The 19,015-nt window shown below is 34.8% G+C and overlaps 1 protein-coding gene across 4 annotated transcripts; it reads right to left on the bottom strand.

Annotated features, from left to right (window-relative positions):
- Positions 1–722: 722 nt before the first annotated feature.
- LOC126726578 (uncharacterized) lies at positions 723–13,006 on the bottom strand. Of its 4 annotated transcripts, XM_050431856.1 has the most exons (8): positions 12,845–12,979; positions 10,269–10,382; positions 7,532–7,781; positions 6,388–6,511; positions 5,693–6,018; positions 3,865–5,581; positions 1,711–1,964; positions 723–1,111 (listed from the first exon to the last, which is right to left on the bottom strand). In XM_050431856.1, the coding sequence occupies exons 4-8, from the start codon at positions 6,473–6,475 to the stop codon at positions 1,040–1,042; spliced, it is 2,457 nt and encodes an 818-aa protein (XP_050287813.1). In that variant the 5' UTR covers positions 6,476–6,511; positions 7,532–7,781; positions 10,269–10,382; positions 12,845–12,979; the 3' UTR covers positions 723–1,039. The 4 variants fall into 4 exon arrangements, with proteins under 4 accessions (XP_050287813.1, XP_050287811.1, XP_050287812.1 ...); XM_050431854.1 differs by lacking the exon at positions 10,269–10,382 and having other exon boundaries at positions 12,845–13,006; XM_050431855.1 differs by lacking the exons at positions 10,269–10,382; positions 12,845–12,979 and adding an exon at positions 9,870–10,194.
- Between the last annotated feature and the right edge of the window lie 6,009 nt (positions 13,007–19,015).

Genomic DNA, 19,015 nt, shown 5'->3' with positions numbered 1-19,015 from the left:
AAAATATTTTTTTAATGAAATCATTTTAATCAATAAAGTTTATCTTTTTTCCATTTTTATCCACATATTATGATTCTTGCAAATTTGATAGCCGACAATATTGACTTCTGAGGAATGTAAAAATTAAATTTTTTTTAAAAAAAAAATTGTGGCAAAAACCCTTAAGGATCAAAATAACAAATGAACTAAATTTAAAAGGTGCAATTTAAACTTCTGTCAACATTTTACGACGACTTGGTAGTGGCCAATAATCTGTAGATTCTGTACCTCGCATTGCCATAAAAGGACTTATTCCACTCTTTGCGGACTCAACCGATGAGGGTAAAGTTTGGAATTGGAGCCCTGCCGTGAAACACGTTTATCTTAGAAGGGAAAAGAGAAAAGGAAAAAGGCAAGAAAAACAAATACTTAACGGGAATTATCCACTCCAACTTTAATCTAAAAACATCATGAACACCTTTATCTCAACAAAAAACAAATTCCTTTTTTATTTTTTTGGTTGATAATCTGTTAGTTACATTGGAGGAAAGGAGATTTGAACTCAAAATATTTCTATTGGAAACACCAAAAGGTGCCAACAAAATTCCAATTAAGAACACAAATTCATGCAGTAAACAAAGATTCAAAAGTCATACCATACAATTGTTTGGCGCACAAACAATTCGAACACTTCACAATAAGCTTTTAACAACTAATAATAAACGCCAAAATGCTCAGACCAATTGATTAATTACTTATTTTATAGATCATATCTTCAGCTGCATTTGGGTTCATTCATGTTCCACAAATAAACACTTCATTAAATTACCACAAAGAGTCAATGCACTAGCAAAGACAAAGCAGAGTTGGAGGTTCATAATCATCTCTTGACTCAGTATAAGGATCATTATTTTTTTGTTTTCAAGAAGCAGCAACATCAAACTAATGCAATAAAGTTTACTTGAGAAAGATACATGACTAAAGAAAACCATTGTGCAATCACTTTAAAAAGTTAAAATCATCTGCTTTTTGGAATGACTCTCACTCTTCAGATTGAATCTCAAAGCTGCCCGTGGCTTCTACTTATAGAGTGGTGACGAAGGACCTTTTGGCCATGGGTCCGGTGATCATCCTGCAAGAGCAAATCCAAATCATTGCATATAATGCTGGATTTAGTGAATTGTTCTCTGCAACAACTGTAAGAGATGCACCCCTTGCAAAGAGAAGAGAAACTTCTATCTTTTTTTTTCCTAATCTAATTTATTGAAAATTTTAAAAGAGCATACACCCCATGTACACAGGCAATGTACTAGGGAGGGAGAAACTTTTATCTTCCAAAAAACCAAAAATAAAAAGCTTATTCCTATATGCTTCAATAACCAAAGGCTAATATGACACCTTTCCTTTTTAGAAATGGTACACAAAATAGGGTATACACATAGATTTCCTTACTCCTGCTAAGTAAATTGAGTATCTGTAACCAACACCTGCTCCTGAAAGTGGCTGTCCAAGTGTTAATTTCAGCCAAAAAAATCATGTTTTATGCATTGATATAATCTTTAAAAGCACTTGAGTAAGTTAAACAAGTCACAACATTTATTTATTTGCAGTTAATATTTCAAAAAAAAAAAAAAAAGGGGAAAAAAATTGAGAACATCAAACAAGTTGCTAAAAGAAAACTGAGAAATTAAACAGTATATTTCATAGGAGGGGAAAAAATTCAATACAAACCTTATACAAAGATGCTGCTGACTCAGACTGTACCGTCTGAATTGCAATATTTCCCAGTGATCGCAAAGCATCCAGTGCATCTAGGGTCAGCTGCCACCCACAAATTGCAATAGCATCCCCACTGGTGCTGGAACAATAGCTACTACAACCAGCAGCTGCAACATTTCCATTCACCCAGGGGCAAAACTGGTTGTGATGGACAATTGGATCAAATTCCATGGCTTCTTCATAATTGCTTTCCCCTTTTGGAATCCCTGAAAAAGCAAATTGTGTTCATGCATCACCCATAAAAAGTAAGAGAGCACAAATCTGTAAAATCTTAAAGCTTTAACTGAAGGGGGCAAACCACATAAAATTGGCAAGTGTAGTTAAATGAACTAGGTTTAATGGACAACTCAATGGCATTTTTCATTTCTGAGACTGAGATTAGGATATTACCAATTCCAACAAAGCAGAAACTAACTGAAAACCCAAAATAAAACAAAATTGAGAATGAGAAGGGCAAAAATAGTTAAAACTAATCCGAGATCTGCTTAGCCACATATTCTATGCAGAGGAAGACACATTTCTAATTACAGATTTAACATATTACAATCAAAAAGGTAACGCAGCACAGTTGTTTGAGTCTTAGGTCAAATGACACATATTTTGATAGTTTCCATCACAGTTCATCTAGACTACATCCTGTATTTTTTCCTTTTTTGATTGGTAAGTTACACACCCAGTGGGTCTTGAACTTGCAACCTCATCCTCCACCTAATACTTATAAGGGAAGAAGGTACCACTTGAGCTAGAGCTCATTGGCAACTGCATTGGCAGGCCAACGTACATAAGATTGAATGACAATGAAGAAACTGTTTCAAAATATAGTAAAACTAAATGAAGAAATACAATCAAAACTTAATTGAAATGAATGCATACGAAAAAGAAGCAGAAGCCACATAAAAATGCTTGTTACACCCATCAGGTGAGACACTCCATGCTGCTACACGTCAATGCATGCTTGTATTAGAGGCTTTGTCCATAATATGTGGATCCTTACATTTCAATTACACGGGGGAAAATTCAAATAGTGACTCAGTGAAGTGTGTATCTGTGTGTTTCTATTTGTCCAAGGTAGTTGTGTAGGTAATAAATCCCAAAATAACCGACAAGAAACAATATGACACCAGATCTGGATTTTATTACCCAAACCTGTATGTGTATATATACATAATACACTTCTGGTGTCAACTTCCAAGTTTCACAAATCAAGCCAACAGAAATAAAAGGACCCACAACAATATTACAATTAAAATAGTAATAATTATTGTGATGCCCTGCTACATAATATGTGAAACTAGATAGGGAAACAAATCTGAATTTCTTTAATATCTAGCTCCATTTGTTGGTCAAAACAGTTTGTGGTCATATTCATAACCTAAGGTGTGATAAATGCATATCAACTGATCTGAATCACCTTCAAATGACCAACCAGCTGTAAGGGCTTAGATGAGTAAAAATCAAAGCTGACCTAATGGTTACCATATCAAATTTCTGATGTCTTTTCTTCTTGGGCCTTTCTTGACTGTCCAAAACTTGAAATCCTTTTAATTTTCTTTTGGCCATTTTAAACTATATCTTGACTATCAAAACTAGGGACACAGCCAGGGGTGCATCCAACCCACCAACATGACACCCTGGGTTGGAACTATTTTTTAGTCACAGTTTTGGGTTGATAAACGCATCTAACCCAACCCATCCCAACATATTTATAAGTTTATTTTATTACACTTATTTTAATTTTTAGTTTGATTATTATTGGTATTGTGAGAATTAGTTTTGGTGAATTTGGAAATTTAGAATATAATTTAGGCACATTATGTTAACTGTAATAATTTAATGGAAAAAAGGGGCTTAAATAGTTTATGAAAACCCCCCCCTTTTTTTTGCAAGGCATGAAACATTTAAGCCCCAACCTGACCCATGTGGGTTAGGTTGGTTTCTACATATGTTATAGGTTGGGTTGGTTACATATACTATCAAAGAAGACCATGAAAGTGAAGACTAGGAACCTGAAAAAGCAGAGAGCAATAAAGTCACAAAATTTACCTACACCATTTGCAACTGTATAATCTAACTCTACACACACAGTTGTTGTAAAAGATGATTTACCAGCATTCATGACCTCTTTCTTGGTTGTTTCATAACCAGAGAACATATTTGCGTTGCAAGAAAGAGAAGGACGGGTATTGTTCTCAGGTACTAACTTGCCACTTTGACTTATCTTTTCACCACTTTCAGCAGATTCAGTCTTAGCAGAGCCATCAATTTTTGAGCCACTATCAGCCCTTCCAACAGATCTAGATAACATTTCCTGGCTATCACCATGGGGATCCTCCCTATTAATTTCATCAGGGACAATCTCATCCATTAGTCCAGGATCTGGAGCAGATTCACCTGTCTGGCCCTGATTTTCAGCATCTTCTACTCTAGGTTCGACATCACCAACTACACTATCTGCTCTATGGACAGATACATCAGCACCATGAATTTCTGCCTCATGACTAGCACACATCCCAACACTTCCTCCACTAATTCCAAAACTTAACCCGTCCCTAGCTTGAGCAGTCACAGTCTCTGCATTGAAAATCTCTTCCCCATCATTTGTACTACTAACACCCATTTCTCCTGGGACTGCAGCAGCTGGTTGGAATCCAATGCTCTGCTGAGCCTGGTTACTATAATTCAATTCCGATGTATCATTCATGTCCAGATTTCCATATACACTAGAAGAGGGGAAGTGGACATCATCGACATCTGCTGGATAATTTTCTACACTTTCCATAGAGTCATCATTTGGACTATGGCAAACAGTATCCATTGCAATGACTGATGACGCACGTGTAGAATCCCTAGCTGATTGGATCCCTATAGGTTGGTCACTTCCATATCGAAATGATGCAACTCTGTTGCCTTCTGTGTAAAGTTCAAAGCCCATTGACTGGCTAGGACCAGCACCAGATGAATCTCTATGATATGATGAACAGTTTGTATCAAAAATATCAGAGTCACGAGCACGTTTTGAAGGCCCAGCTGAATATTGTCTGCCATCTGTGACTTCATCACCATCACGATCAATGACAGTGCCTTCAACGCTATCAGCTTGTTGCATCCTTAAGTGTGGCCTATCATCTGAGCTTCCACCTTTCTCCAAGCTCCGCTTACGAGAGCTGGGACCCCGTGATTCATATGAAGCTGCACGGTCACCAACCTCACTGCCTGCAGGCTGCCCAATTATGAGGTCCCGTCCCATATCTGCTGCATCATGAATATTTTCAGACATCCTGCCCGATTGAGTAAAAGGTAAACCTCCTGCCATTGTAAGGTTCAAATCAACATCTGGGTTTGTCTGCAATTTTCCATCATTTGTGGTTGCAACTTCATCACGGTCTTCAGTATGTTCTCTTTCCATGTCATCAGCAGCAACCCAGCCACTAATTCCACTGGCTGCACTTACCCCACGTGTCAATCCCATTTTTTTGCTTGCATCTGGAATATCAATATTGTTGGGAGTGAACCGAGCAGGTCGAGTAACTGTTAAGAAATCCGATATCCTAACTGTGGCACCACATAAGCCACAATCAAGCAAAGGTGACCTGGACTCACATCTAGAATCCTTAACTAACACTTTACTCTTCCCAGTATCTCTTTTAGCTGCCCCAGGCAGTGGTTTCTTGCTTGATCCAGGATCCTGTGATAGATGGAGCTGGGCCTGGGTAGGGCCAACTGAATATCCATTCCTCGCTGATTGAGCAGAATGTTCTTCGCAGTCTTGAACATTTAAAAGCCATCTTGGTTCCCATCCACAGACGCTTATAAGCTTCTGGGCCTGCCAAAGGACAGAGACAAAATTAGAAATACACGAGCATGTAGATTAATGGAAAAAATAAAGAATGAATAAATGTTAACAGCCAGCAGAAAGCACACAAACATATCTTACCCGAGAATATAAACACAATGCTCCATCCTGAGAGCTTTCAAGTTCTGGTATACTCTCTGGTTTAATATCTACTTCCCCTGACAGAAAGCGGTCAACCTGTGGGCCCCGAGAAACCCGCATCAGCTCAATTGCAGATGTGGCCACAATGGGAAGAGATTGAAATTGCAGAAGTCCATCACATCTATCTTTGTATCCCCCAATCAGGGCAGATTGAGGGGTTGGAGGAAACTGCACCAAGCTTTCTGGGCAGCTATTTCCCCTCCAAGGACAACTGACTTTGTGCGCAGAATCCAGCTGTTTGGCAAAGGCTTCACCAGCCTTTTGGACTTCAGCCACAAAAGAAAGAAGGAAAGAAAAGGAAAGGAAATATTAGCTAGGACAAGCTAATTAATCTGTTACTGAATCATCAAATAAAGTTCGTTTAAACAAGATGAAACCAACAAATAGATAAACATATTTGAAATATGAAAATAATATCACTACAACTGGGACTAGGGAAACGAGTGCAACTACTATGACTCCCACTATGATGCAAGTTCAAGGTTGTCCTAAGGTTCGATGATTTGAAGGTTCACCGTACATAGAGTATAACTTTTTCTTTTTGGATAAATATCCCAATAGTATAATATGAGAAGATTAAAAAAAAAAAAAAGAAAAAAGAAAAAAGGAAAGACAGTAGGATAGAATTAGCTAACCTTCGGCAGGGGCCCACGATGGTAAGAACACAAAACTCAAGTATGCACCACATGATTCACATTCAATTTTATCAACATCAACATTCATCCAACCTTTCTGAGCACAAGTCAATGAACTAACAGCCTGCAAGAAATCAGAAAGGAAAACATGAGAACGCCTCAAAGTTGTCTCAATTCTATATATGAAATCAAATAAAACTTTTGGAGAAGTAAATGTTAATTTTTGCATGTGCTAACCATTAACTTAGAGTCTATGAGACACATTAACCAAAGCATCAAAAAGTATTCTAGATTTATAATTTACTTCAAGATATGAACAACACAATCAAGGCTACGGTCAAGAAAGGATTTCTACACAAGTTTCAAATTATAGTTTTAAGTTGCTGTTTTTTATTAAAGAGACCCATGGTCTATTGGTATCTTGGTATCATGTATTAATACAGAGTGAAATTTAAACACTAGGATTAGGGACTGTTAGGAACTTAGCATGCTATGGCCAGGGACAATCCTGTGTATGTTTGTCTACTTGTTTTTGTCCAGCTCCTATTTGCTTACATCCCAAGGAGGCATGTCAAGGGGTCAAAGTGAGCATTGCAATTGTAACTCTATATGTAAGTCTATATATGTCTTAATAGCATTCTTGTCAGAAATTCCGGATGCACCGCTTCTCGAATATGAACTGACCTACCAAACCAAATGCAAGTAACACACAGAGGAAGCACATACAAAAGCATCATTTTACATGTTTTTTTGATAGTTACAAAAGGGGAGGGGGGATTAGAACCCTGGATGTCTTAGTTGGAAAACCCAAGAGGTGCCAACTAATTGAGCTACAAGGCTCTTGATTTATACATATAGCCCACCTGCTTACAATAAGCAATGTTTTAAGATAATAAATGTTCATTTTTCATTTGACTTATAGGTTTCATGCTCAATAATTAAAACTCTAATGATTATTATTGGTAATCTTAAGCACGTTCTCCATATAGTGACATCAATCAATTTTACTACATGATACAACATTTTTTAGCTAAAAAGTGTGCCACTATGCTCTCATATTGGGATTTTCATATATCTTAATCCACAAATCACAAATCACAAATAGATTTACAGACAAAATTTCATGGCCAAGCCAAGTTCAAACCTTAGGTTTCCCAAACCAATTCAAAGGCTTAAAGGTAGCCAAGCGCCTCAGTAAATCCCCTCTTTCCCATGGTCTACATGAAGGTCTTGATGATCCAAAAGCTGAACCGCCAGCACTTGTGCTCAAGGAAGTCCGTGGTGGTTGTGAACCAACACACGACAAAGAAGCCGCCCTGGATCCATGTCCATGACTGGAACCATCTCTACTGCCAACATTTGTAGGAACAGCAGGAGAGGATGCCCCAGCAGAACTGATAATGCATAAAATCATTAAGCTTTTTCGCAAAAGGAACGTATAAATAAATTTGAACTTGGCCAACTTCATAATCAGTGGTGTGAGAGAAAAGACATAGTGTCATCTACATAGACATCATTTAAACCTGAATTTACAGAGGTACATTACTCTTCTGCATGAAAATGATGTACTTTAACAAATGGCTTGCATGCAACTATAATTGCAAGGAAGGATTCATGAACTTGTAGAGACTATGTTGTTAACAAAGAATGAGCATTATAAAGCATGCTATATCAGCTGAGTAGATTCAATAATGATGAGGAGGTGAAAGCTATTTTAAACCTGTATGGTGACAAGGCCCCCAATGAAACTGTTTTACCTCATCATGTCACATGAAAAGCTGGAATGTTCTCAACAGTTGATATATAATTTATAAAAAAGGTACTACTGGATCTCGTTGATATTTATAACATAACTATCCAATGCTCATGCAGTACAAGACAGTAATTTTTTTTATTATAAATAATGGTATTTTATTAATCAAGTATTGGTATTTTATTAATAGAATAGATTGCTTCATACTCATGATGATGAGCAGACGGTAATTTAAAAGAATTATGCACAAAAATTAAGTGACTGAAATCTAGAGGGGAATGCTATCGGTAAGACCCCATGCTCAGTACAAGTCAAACAAAGTTTGAATCACCAATTATTCCAACTGGGCCATTGATCTTTCTGTATCTTCAAAATATGGCCATTTCTCTCCTTCCACAACAGCCAAGTCAAACATAATGGGACAAGGCTCCAAATTGAACAATGATATTAAAACATAGATCCAAGTAGATGCTCAAGCTCCAGAGAAATCAATCCTCATATATTGAGATACGCATGCAATGAAAAAATATTAATTAGACAACTCTCCTTTAGCAGTTCAATTTTTTCTTCTACTAAAAAAAATTCCTGTTTCTTTTGTCCAAAATACCCACATCAGCCCATGGCTACTAGAGGACCAAGCAATCTTCCTCCAACTATTCACACCACTTATAAGATGCTACTAGGATTGTGTATAAGAACTTAAGCATCTCCTAGAAACAAGAGCAAATCTTCTTAGTGAACTGGAAGCGTATGAAAATGCAACAAACCATGTCCTCATTATAACTTTAACTATACAAATTCTAACTGCAGTTTAATCCTGCAGCAAATTCTTTAATGTGGCAAAGCTGCAAAGAAAAGAAAATAACCCAAGAACTAAAGGTAGCCCTATGATAGGACTGAAAGTTAATTTGCAGGTGTTATTAAAAGGTATTCCTGGAGAAAGGTAATTGGTGCTCCCTCCTCTCACATTCATGGTGGGATCTACCATAAATGTGAGAGGAGGGAACACCATGTCAACGCACTCTGAGAGTACCTATTATAATTTTCTGATTAATAGATGCTTGTGACTGATTTTAACCACATAACATTGTGTATGTAACTTCAGAGTTAAGTGATGTTCTTAAGACCAATTCTACATCACAAACTGATTTTTCTCCATAAGTGTTTCCATAGACTTCTTCAAAAGATTGACTTTTTCTTCTCCCCTTAATAATCTTGTTTTGTGAAAGCCTTGGCAGCCTCATTTTAAAGAGCTAGGCACAGATTCCTTGAGAAACATTAGAAGATAGTGTTAAAGCATCAAAATCACTCACCTTCAATTTGTGGTTGATTTACTGCTTTCTCATCAAACCTAAGGGAGCTCAAAGAACTCAAAACCATTCTATCAATAGTCTAGAAATAGTATGGACAAAAGGTTCTCAACAAAATATAGTTGAAAGGCATCACATATGTTCTAGAAATATCTGACAGTTAGCTATGACCTAAAGATTCATTTTCTCATTTCTTTTTCTCTAAAATTACAGGAATAATCAAATTATTTGAAAAACTATGAGGAAGATGTGGATATTGTCACTAATTTAACAAACTCTTAAGGCAGATGTAAATGTCAATAATACTCATATCATAGCTTCTATGCAGTCCCACTGGTGTTTTGTATAAAAAATATCCCATCCTCAAGTCACCTTCAAGGAGGGGAAATCAAAGAATTTCACAAACTCTAAAGACAGACCTGGATGTCACTAATGACTGTATAATATCCTGGATGCAGTCCCCCAGTGTTTTTCCCATAACACTATTCTTCAGGACCCATATGTTTATATTTCATACAACTTGGACCTCCACACTTCACCACCATCTCGTTCATGGCTATTCTTTCTCATTTAATGTACTTTCCTAAGTTTCCATTATTTTTCCATTGACACTATCTCCTCCTCCCCAACACCCTGAGGGCCCCGCCAAGGCCAATGGAGCCCTTAGAAAGAAAACAACTGAATGGCAAACTATTGTAAAAAGTGCCAACTCACAAATGTTAGACTGTTGATAATAGGAAGTGTTTCAGGACCCAAGTTTAGAACAATACTCAACCAAAGAAAATTTTCTACAATATGTTTCACAGATCTTGGTATACCTAGATCAAGACTTAGAGGTCACTGTCAACTTAAGTACACATAAGTATCATTGCTATCCACCATTTTAGTCACCCATCTCACAACCTTCCAAAAGGTTTCATGTCTTCTTTCTCCTGTTTATGTATATAAACAATGAATTACAAATATGTAGGACAGAAAAACAGAGACAACAGAAAATGTTTTCCTTTGTCCAAAAATATTTAAGCATTTTCAAAGGAAAACATATTCTGCTCCTCTCAAGCAGAAAAACTTTTCTGAAAGCGTTAAAAAACTCTCACAGCCTCCCGCTCTCTCCCTAATTCAATATCCTCTCTCTCACAACCGAACTCACCCGCTCCCATTCATCTCATCCCATTGCTAGTGATCTTGTCTCTCATCACCAGCACACCCCTGAATCTACCTCACCACCGAGCTATGAAGCACAAACATAGATACGGGCACCGGTGTGACACGGCAACAAGGCAATTTTTAAAAAATTAGGATATGGGTACAGCGGAGATACGTAAATGAATTAATTATTTAATATATTTTTATGTTTATTTTTAAATATTGTTAAGCATTTATTTTTTCATATAATGTTAAATATATCAATTTAAGAACAATAAAAGATAATAAAGTGAATCCATGACTAATATATCATGTTTAGAAATTAGAATACAAACAAAGAATATGATCTAATAGAGTAAATAAAAGATAACTAGATAAGTGTGCATGATTAAAACTAAAAAGAAATAAAAGATAAGTGTCGCTCCTGTGCAGTGTCAAAGGCAAGCCGGGCGCTTGCCTGGGTGCCCGAGCAAGTCAAGGCGCCACTAAGGCACCTTAAAGGCTCTAAGGCAAGGCACCTTTAGTGAGGCACTCAACTTTAGAGCCTAGGCAAGCAAGGCAACCGCCTTAAGCCATGAAAAAGGCGCTAAGGTGAGAACCTCAAGTTTTTTTTTTTTTTTTTTTAATTTTTAATTTTTTTTATAGAAGTTTGTTGTGAAACCTATTTTTAGATTATTAATTTCAAAAGGCATGTTATAAAACCTATTGTCAGTTAAATTATTTTACAAATTTGTTTTGTAAGACTTATTGTTATATAGAAGCTTGCCGTAAAACATATTGTTAGAACTAACTAATAGAGCCTAAACCATGTTAATCCTATTTTGAAATAATTTGATAGACCTAATTTCTTCACGCTACACATTGAAAAACACTTCATTAAGAATTTGGTGCCTTGCTTTACTCGGGCTAGCGCCTTTTTGTCGCCTCACACCTCGGGCGATACAAGGTCTTGGAGCCTTAAGGTCGCCTTTCACCTTTGACTACCTTGCTCCCGTGTCCCGCAATTTTTCAAAAAAAAAAAAAAGATACGGTTAGGACACGGGTGCAAAAATGTCCTAGACGTGTCCCATGTCCGATGTGGGTACAGCATCCAAAATAAGGTGTCCATACTTTCTAGGCACTGAGTGAGTTGACACTTTTGCCTAGATTGCCAACCACAATCAAACCCTAACTTTCGCCATGGAAAAGCTCAAATACCGGTTATTCATCTCCCTCTGCTTCAATACTTCCATGTCTGTATGGTCATATACCAAGCATTCCACATAAGGCAACATTTACTACTGCTCCCCCCCTCCCTTCCCCAAACTCTCTTCTTCGCCAGCTCTCTCTCAAACTGATCTCTCATTATTTTTAATTTTTGTATCTCGGGATTTTTTTTTTCAAAGTTTTACAAATTTGGGGTTTTCTCTTGTTAAGCTTTTGGAAAAATCAATAATTTAACATGGTATCAGAGTAGGAGATCTTGAGTTTGATCATTGTTTTTGCTCTACCTCCCATTTAAAATGTTAAAAATCTCACGTGTTGGGCCTCACCTATTAAAAGGGAGTTTGAGCCCACACGTAAGGGGGAGTGTTGAAATTATGGTTAAGTGATTAAACTCGCCATTTCTTAATAGCTTAAGCTTTTGAGAGAATCGGCAATTTAACAGTCATTATTTGTATAGTTGCAAAATAAGTGGATTGCAGAAACCAGAAAGAAAGCAAAGTAAATCGCCAATACAACTTGCCAAATAGGACACTACACTGTTTACAGTTTTAAGCCCCCAACTTCAACTAAACCACAAGCATGCACACAGGTAGGTGTACATTTCCCTATATAGTATATACACACCAATACAACTTGCCCAATAAGGAACGCTACATTGTTTACAGATTTGGAACCCCACCCCCCCCTCCCCCCCAACTTCAACTAAACCACACACATACACATCAGTAACCCAATTAAGCTTCGCACACCAAATAATTGACAAAGCTAAATCCAAGTTTCCTATTTTCCTAGCCCCCACATCTACAGCTCCAAAATGCCAGACCTCGAATTCAACTCCCATTTCCTTTCCTCCACTTCCTCGGCAGCCAAACAGAGCTCAGAGCTACCAATCCCTTTGCACAAACAACAAAAACCCTAAATTTACATCTCACCGAGCTAAATTTCAAAAAACCCTAATTTCATTCAATTCCAAAGAATTCAACACACAAAACCAAAAATTGAAATCACAGAGTGACAGAGAGAGAGAGAGAGAGTAGGGTACCTCGCAGCAGGAGCAGGATCAATGGTCCCTCCGGAGCTGATAACCTCCTCTCTCATCATCTCTATGCTCTGCTCGGCCTTGGTTTTTGCCCCCAAAATTTTCGAAGCGAGTGAAAAATATGAACGAGAGAGAAAGTGGTGTGGGTGTGCCTTTTATAGCTAGAATATTGTTAACATGCGAGTCAAAAGCTCAGTCTTTGATGACGTGGATTCGAATTCGGATTCGGGTTGTATGATTCGAGTCTATGTGGAGGCTCCTTTTTTTTAATTGCATTACACGTAGGTGTGTTTTCATAGGGTGAATTTTGGAATCTTGAGAGTATGCTCAAAAAAAGAATGTTGGGGTTCTCTCAGGGGCGAGTGCATGAATCGACTTGAATCCAATTGGATAGTTTTTTTCAACTCAATTAGAGTTTGTTAGATTGAGAAATTTTTAATCCAATCCACGTCAAGTTAGGTTGGAGTTAGGGTTAGGCAGGTGAGTTGTGGTTATATGTTTCATGTTGTGTAAAAAATTGAACTTTTACTAATTATTATTTAATTAATTTTTTAATGAATTATTATAATGTGACTAAATTATGTTGCAAATTTTCAAATATATCAAAACTAATGTTTAAAATAACAAAATAAATCATACTAGAAAATTAAAATGATGGTAATAAAATAAATTTTTATATATGGTAAGTTGGGTTGGATAGATAGGTTGAAAAAACTATCAACCCAAGCCTAACCAACCTGAGAGTCAAAATAAAATTCTAATTCAATCCAACCACAAACCCATGAATACTAATCTTAGATGTTGAGTTGAGTTAATTTTGTCAGGTCGGTAAATTAGATGCACACTTACTTCTTATGAAATGTGAGAATTTTAATTCTCTAACTTGCTAGATTAGAAATATCAATTCGTGAATATCTTTTATTTGTGAAAATTACTAATAAGACATTGAAATTCTTTTTTTTTCCCTCCATCCCGCCCCCCAAAAAAAAAAAAAAACTTACTAGAAGAACTTAATTTTAAATAAAAATATTTATTTTTATCCAAATAAGATGTTTATGGTTCAAGGGTGTTTTTATAATTTTAGAAAATGTCCATAATGGCCAAATTATATACTCTTTAGACTCCTCACTATCTGACTTATCACTTAGAGTCACCTTCATGACTTTCTCTTATAGTTTGAACACTCTGCATGAATATATTCGAAGTTAGAGCACTCATGGCATTTGATAGTTTGAGTACTATTCTCTTTCTTTCTCTAGGGGTTCTTCCTTATTTTCACCCTTTCTAACCTTGAAGAATTTCCTAAACTTCTTGACAAGGAACCTTAGGTCATCATCTAAGAGTTTATTGTCAAAAGACGAATCACTAGCCTTTTCCTCTCTATAGTTTTCATTATAGACCTATTCATTTTAGGTTTAGGCTAAGTAAGCCCATAGGTTTGAAGTGAACCCACTAACTCCTTTTTAATTAGTCAAGGTCATTGCTATCCTAAATAACTGTGACTTTTCAATTTGTATGATTCGGGTCTACGTGGAGGCTCCTTTTTTTAATTGCATTACACGTAGGTGTGTGTTTAACTGTTTATAGGATGAATTTTGGAATCTTGAGAATATGCACAAAAAAAGAATATTGGGGTTTCCTCGGGGGGCGCGTGCATGAATTGAGTTGAGTTCAGTTGGACCCTTTTTTTCAACTCAATTAGAGCATGTTAGATTGAGAAATTTTTAATCCAATCCACATTGAGTTGGGTTAGAGTTAGGGTTAAGTAGGTGAGTTCTGGTTATATGTTTCGTGTTGTGTACAAAATTGAACTTTCACTAATTATTATTTAATTAAAATTTTAATGAATTATTATAATTAATATAATGTGACTAAATTATATTGCAAATTTTCAAATATATCAAAACTAATGTTTAAAATACCAAAATAAATCATACTAGAAAATTAAAATGATGGTAATAAAATAAATTTTTTTATACTGTAATTTGGGTTGGATAGATGGGTTGAAAAAACTATCAACCCAAGCCTAACCAACCTGAGAGTCAAAATAAAATTCTAATTCAATCCGACCACAAACCGGTGAATACCAATCTTAGGCGTTGAGTTGAGTTAGTTTTGTCAGGTCAGTGAATTAGATGTACACTTACTTCTTATGAAATGTGAGAATTTTAATTCTCTAACTTGCTAGATTAGAAATATGAATTCGTGAATATCTTTTATTTGTGAAAATTACTAATAAGACATTGAAATTCTTTTTTTTTCCTTCCCCCCCCCCCCCCCCCCGAAAAAAACTTACTAGAAGAACTTAATTTTAAATAAAAAATATATTTATTTTTATTCAAATAAGATGTTTATCAATGTTCAAGGGTGTTTTTATAATTTTAGAAAATGTCCATAATGGCCAAATTATATACTCTTTCGTTGCTAAATAAATATGCAAAGTATTATTTTAAGTTATCAAAAAATCATTTTTCATATATAATTTTGTCTATAAAAATCATTTTTCTAGATTTCTTATTCTTATGAGTTTAGAATTTTGAGTATCTATAATTTTGAGTATTTGAAAATTTTAAACCATTAAACAAATCCTTAGAAGAAAAATAGGTGAAATAAACTAAAATAAACTACTTAGGTAAAAGGCATATATTGATTAGTAAAGATAAAAGAAAATTGAAGGGATGAAAAAGGAATATGAGGATGAAGTGGAGGGAGGCCAAAGGGGGGAAAAAAGAAAAATGAATGAAGGCATATGTAAATTTGTAAGCTAAAATATTATTTTTGTTCCTGAATTTTTTATGGATTTCTTTTTTTGTTTCTTAACTTTAAAATGTTTATTTTTCGTCCTTAAACTATTAAAAATGTTTCACTCCTTATCCTCAAAAAAAAATTTATTATTTCCAAATTTTTTTTTTTTTAAGTTCATTTTTTCCCTATTTTCCCCCTAAAACTATTGAAAAATATCTTTGCAAAATTTAAGGATGAAAAACAAACTTTTAAAATTTTAGAAATGAAAAAACGAATTTATGCAAACTTTAGGGAGTCTTTAGAGGCTATAAAGGTCACATAGTTTCCAATCTCAACGGAGAGTCTTTAGACTCCTCACTATCTAACTTATCACTCAGAGTCACCTTCATCTTTCTCTTATAGTTTGAACACTCTACATGAATATATTCGAAGTCAGAGCACTCATGGCATTTGATAGTTTGAGTATTATTCTCTTTCTTTCTCTAGGGGTTCTTCCTTATTTTCACTCTTTCTAACCTTGAAGAATTTCCTAAACTTATTGACAAGGAACCTTAGGTCATCATCTAATAGTTTATTGTCATAAGACAAATCACTAGCCTTTTCCTCTCTATAGTTTTCATTATAGACCTATTCATTTTAGGTTGAGGCTAAGTAAGCCCATAGGTTTGAAGTGAACCCACTAACTCCTTTATAATTAGTCAAGGTCGTTGCTTTCCTCAATAACTGTGACTTTTCAGTTTATATGATTCGAGTCTACTTGGAGGCTCCTTTTTTTAATTGCATTACACGTAGGTGTGTGTTTAACTGTTTATAGGATAAATTTTGGAATCTTGAGAACATGCTCAAAAAAAGAATATTGGGGTTTCCTCGGGGGGCGTGTACATGAATCGAGTTGAGTCCAGTTGGACCCTTTTTTTCAACTCAATTAGAGCTTGTTATATTGAGAAATTTTTAGTCCAATCCACGTTGAGTTGGATTGGAGTTAGGGTTAGGTAGGTGAGTTGTGGTTATATGTTTCAAGTTGTGTAAAAAATTGAACTTTCACTAATTATTATTTAATTAATTTTTTAATGAATTATTATAATTAATATAATGTGACTAAATTATATTGCAAATTTTCAAATTTATCAAAACTAAAGCTTAAAATATCAAAATAAATCATACTAGAAAATTAAAATGACGGTAATAAAATACATTTTTATATATGGTAGGTTGGGTTGGATAAATGGGTTGAAAAAACTATCAACCCAAGCCTAATCAACATGAGAGTCAAATAGATGTTGAGTTGAGTTAGTTTTGTCAAGTCGATGAATTAGATGCACACTTACTTCTTATGAAATGTGAGGATTTTAATTCTCTAGCTTTTTAGATAGAAATATCAATTCGTGAACATCTTTTATTTGTGAAAATTACTAATAAGAGATTGAAATTTTTTTTCCTTCCCCTCCCCACCCACCCCCAAAAAAAAAAAAATTATTAGATGAACTTAATTTTAAATAAAAATATTTATTTTTATCCAAGTAAGATGTTTATCAATGTTCAAGGGTGTTTTTAAAATTTTAAAAAATGTCCATAATGGCAACATTATATACTCTTTCATTGCTAAATAAATATGCAAAGTATTATTTTAAGTTATTAAAAAATCATTTTTCGTATATAATTTTGTCTATAAATATCACTTTTCTAGATTTCTTATTCTTATGAGTTTAGAATTTTGAGTATCTATAATTTTTAGTGATGGTGAACCAAAAATTGGATTATCTCCAGTTTGTCCATAGTGTCGTCCAAGTCCAGAAAAATTATCCCATTATAAGAAGGTCGTCCAACATAAGAAGGTCGTCCGAGGGTGAGAAGGTTGTCCATCATGAAAGCACTTGGATGACCTCTCAATAGTTAGAAATTTTCAGAATGAATTTATATTCAAAAACTTATAATTCGGGCCACGTTCTACTATTTTGAAGTATGAGCAAAATCCTTGTTCATCGCTATAACTTCCCACTAAGTTCCAAACTTCTAATGGCGGTTGTAGAAGATAAGACTGAACCTTCTAACTTCTATAGCAATTGTGGAGGTTGAGTTTGAACCTTTTAACTTCCATACACGTTGAGGAAGTTACTAAACAAATAACCACTCCAAAACTCACTATAAAAGGACTCATCCATATCAAATGAAGGTAAGTTTCCATCACTCCTAAAGTTGGAATTCTTAAGTTCTAGAGAGAAAACTAATTTTAGCATCGGAGGGTTCTTGGCCAGTTCACCCCGGTCACCTTTGATCTTGTATTTCTTTCTTTTCAGGTCTTTCAAGCAACCACAAACCCATTGAAGCCTGAAGTATTCAGCCTACTGATTATTTGTGCATCATCATTTAGTATTTAAAATTTTAAACCATTAAACAAATCCTTAGAAGAAAAATAGGTGAAATAAACTAAAATAAACTACTTAGGTAAAAGGTAAATGTTGTTTAGTAATAGATAAAAGAAAATTGAAGGGATGAAAAAGGAATAGGAGGATGAAGTGGAGGGAGGCCAGAGAGGGAAAAAAAGAAAAATAAATGAAGGCATATGTAAATTTGTAGGCAAAAATATTATTTTCGTCCCTGGATTTTTTATGGATTTCTTTTTTGTTTCTTAACTTTAAAATGTTTATTTTTTGTTCTTAAACTATTGAAAATGTTTTACTCCTTATCCTATTTTTTTTTAAATATATATATATATATATATTATCTCCAAATTATTTATTTTATGTTCATTTTTTTCCCTATTTTCTTCCTTAAACAAAACTATTGAAAAATATCTTTGCAAAATTTAAGGATGAGAAACTAACTTTTAAAATTTTAGAATTGAAAAAACGAATTTACACAAACTTTAGAAACTTCTCTATAGTAATCAGCTTTCCCTCTTTTAATCCCTCAAACTTTTGTGTAAATGTTCTCCCAAAAAAAAAAAAAAATAAATAAATAAACTTATGTGCAAATTCATTTTGACGGCTTGAAAAAGTGTTTCGCCTTCCGTTTGTTTGTTTTTCTTCCTTTTCTCCTTTTGTTCCTTACCCACACCTCTCCCAACTCCCTTCTCTCTGTCATTATTTCCTTTATCCTACTTTCACCCCTTTTCCATTCCTTCCAAAAAAGCATAAATTGATTTTTATAATTTTGTGTCTGCGACTCTGCGAGACAGAGAACTATGCATAATATCACATTAAATTTATGATAAATAAAAGTGTTGACTGACAACTTATGAACACATGATTATTGTATAGATTTTTTTTTTTTTTTTAGTTTCTATTTGCTAAGTAGTTGCGGCATGTTATTTATATAATATGTTAAAGTATAAGTTCAATAAAAGTCCAAATATTTTTACCTATACTCTAATTTTTTTGTCAATTGCCATTTCCATTAGATTTTATATCCACTCTACTTTTGTGGCCA

This window comes from Quercus robur, chromosome 5 (genome assembly GCF_932294415.1).
Source record: "Quercus robur chromosome 5, dhQueRobu3.1, whole genome shotgun sequence".
Taxonomy (NCBI): domain Eukaryota; kingdom Viridiplantae; phylum Streptophyta; class Magnoliopsida; order Fagales; family Fagaceae; genus Quercus; species Quercus robur.
This window is presented reverse-complemented; position numbering and strand designations above follow the sequence as displayed.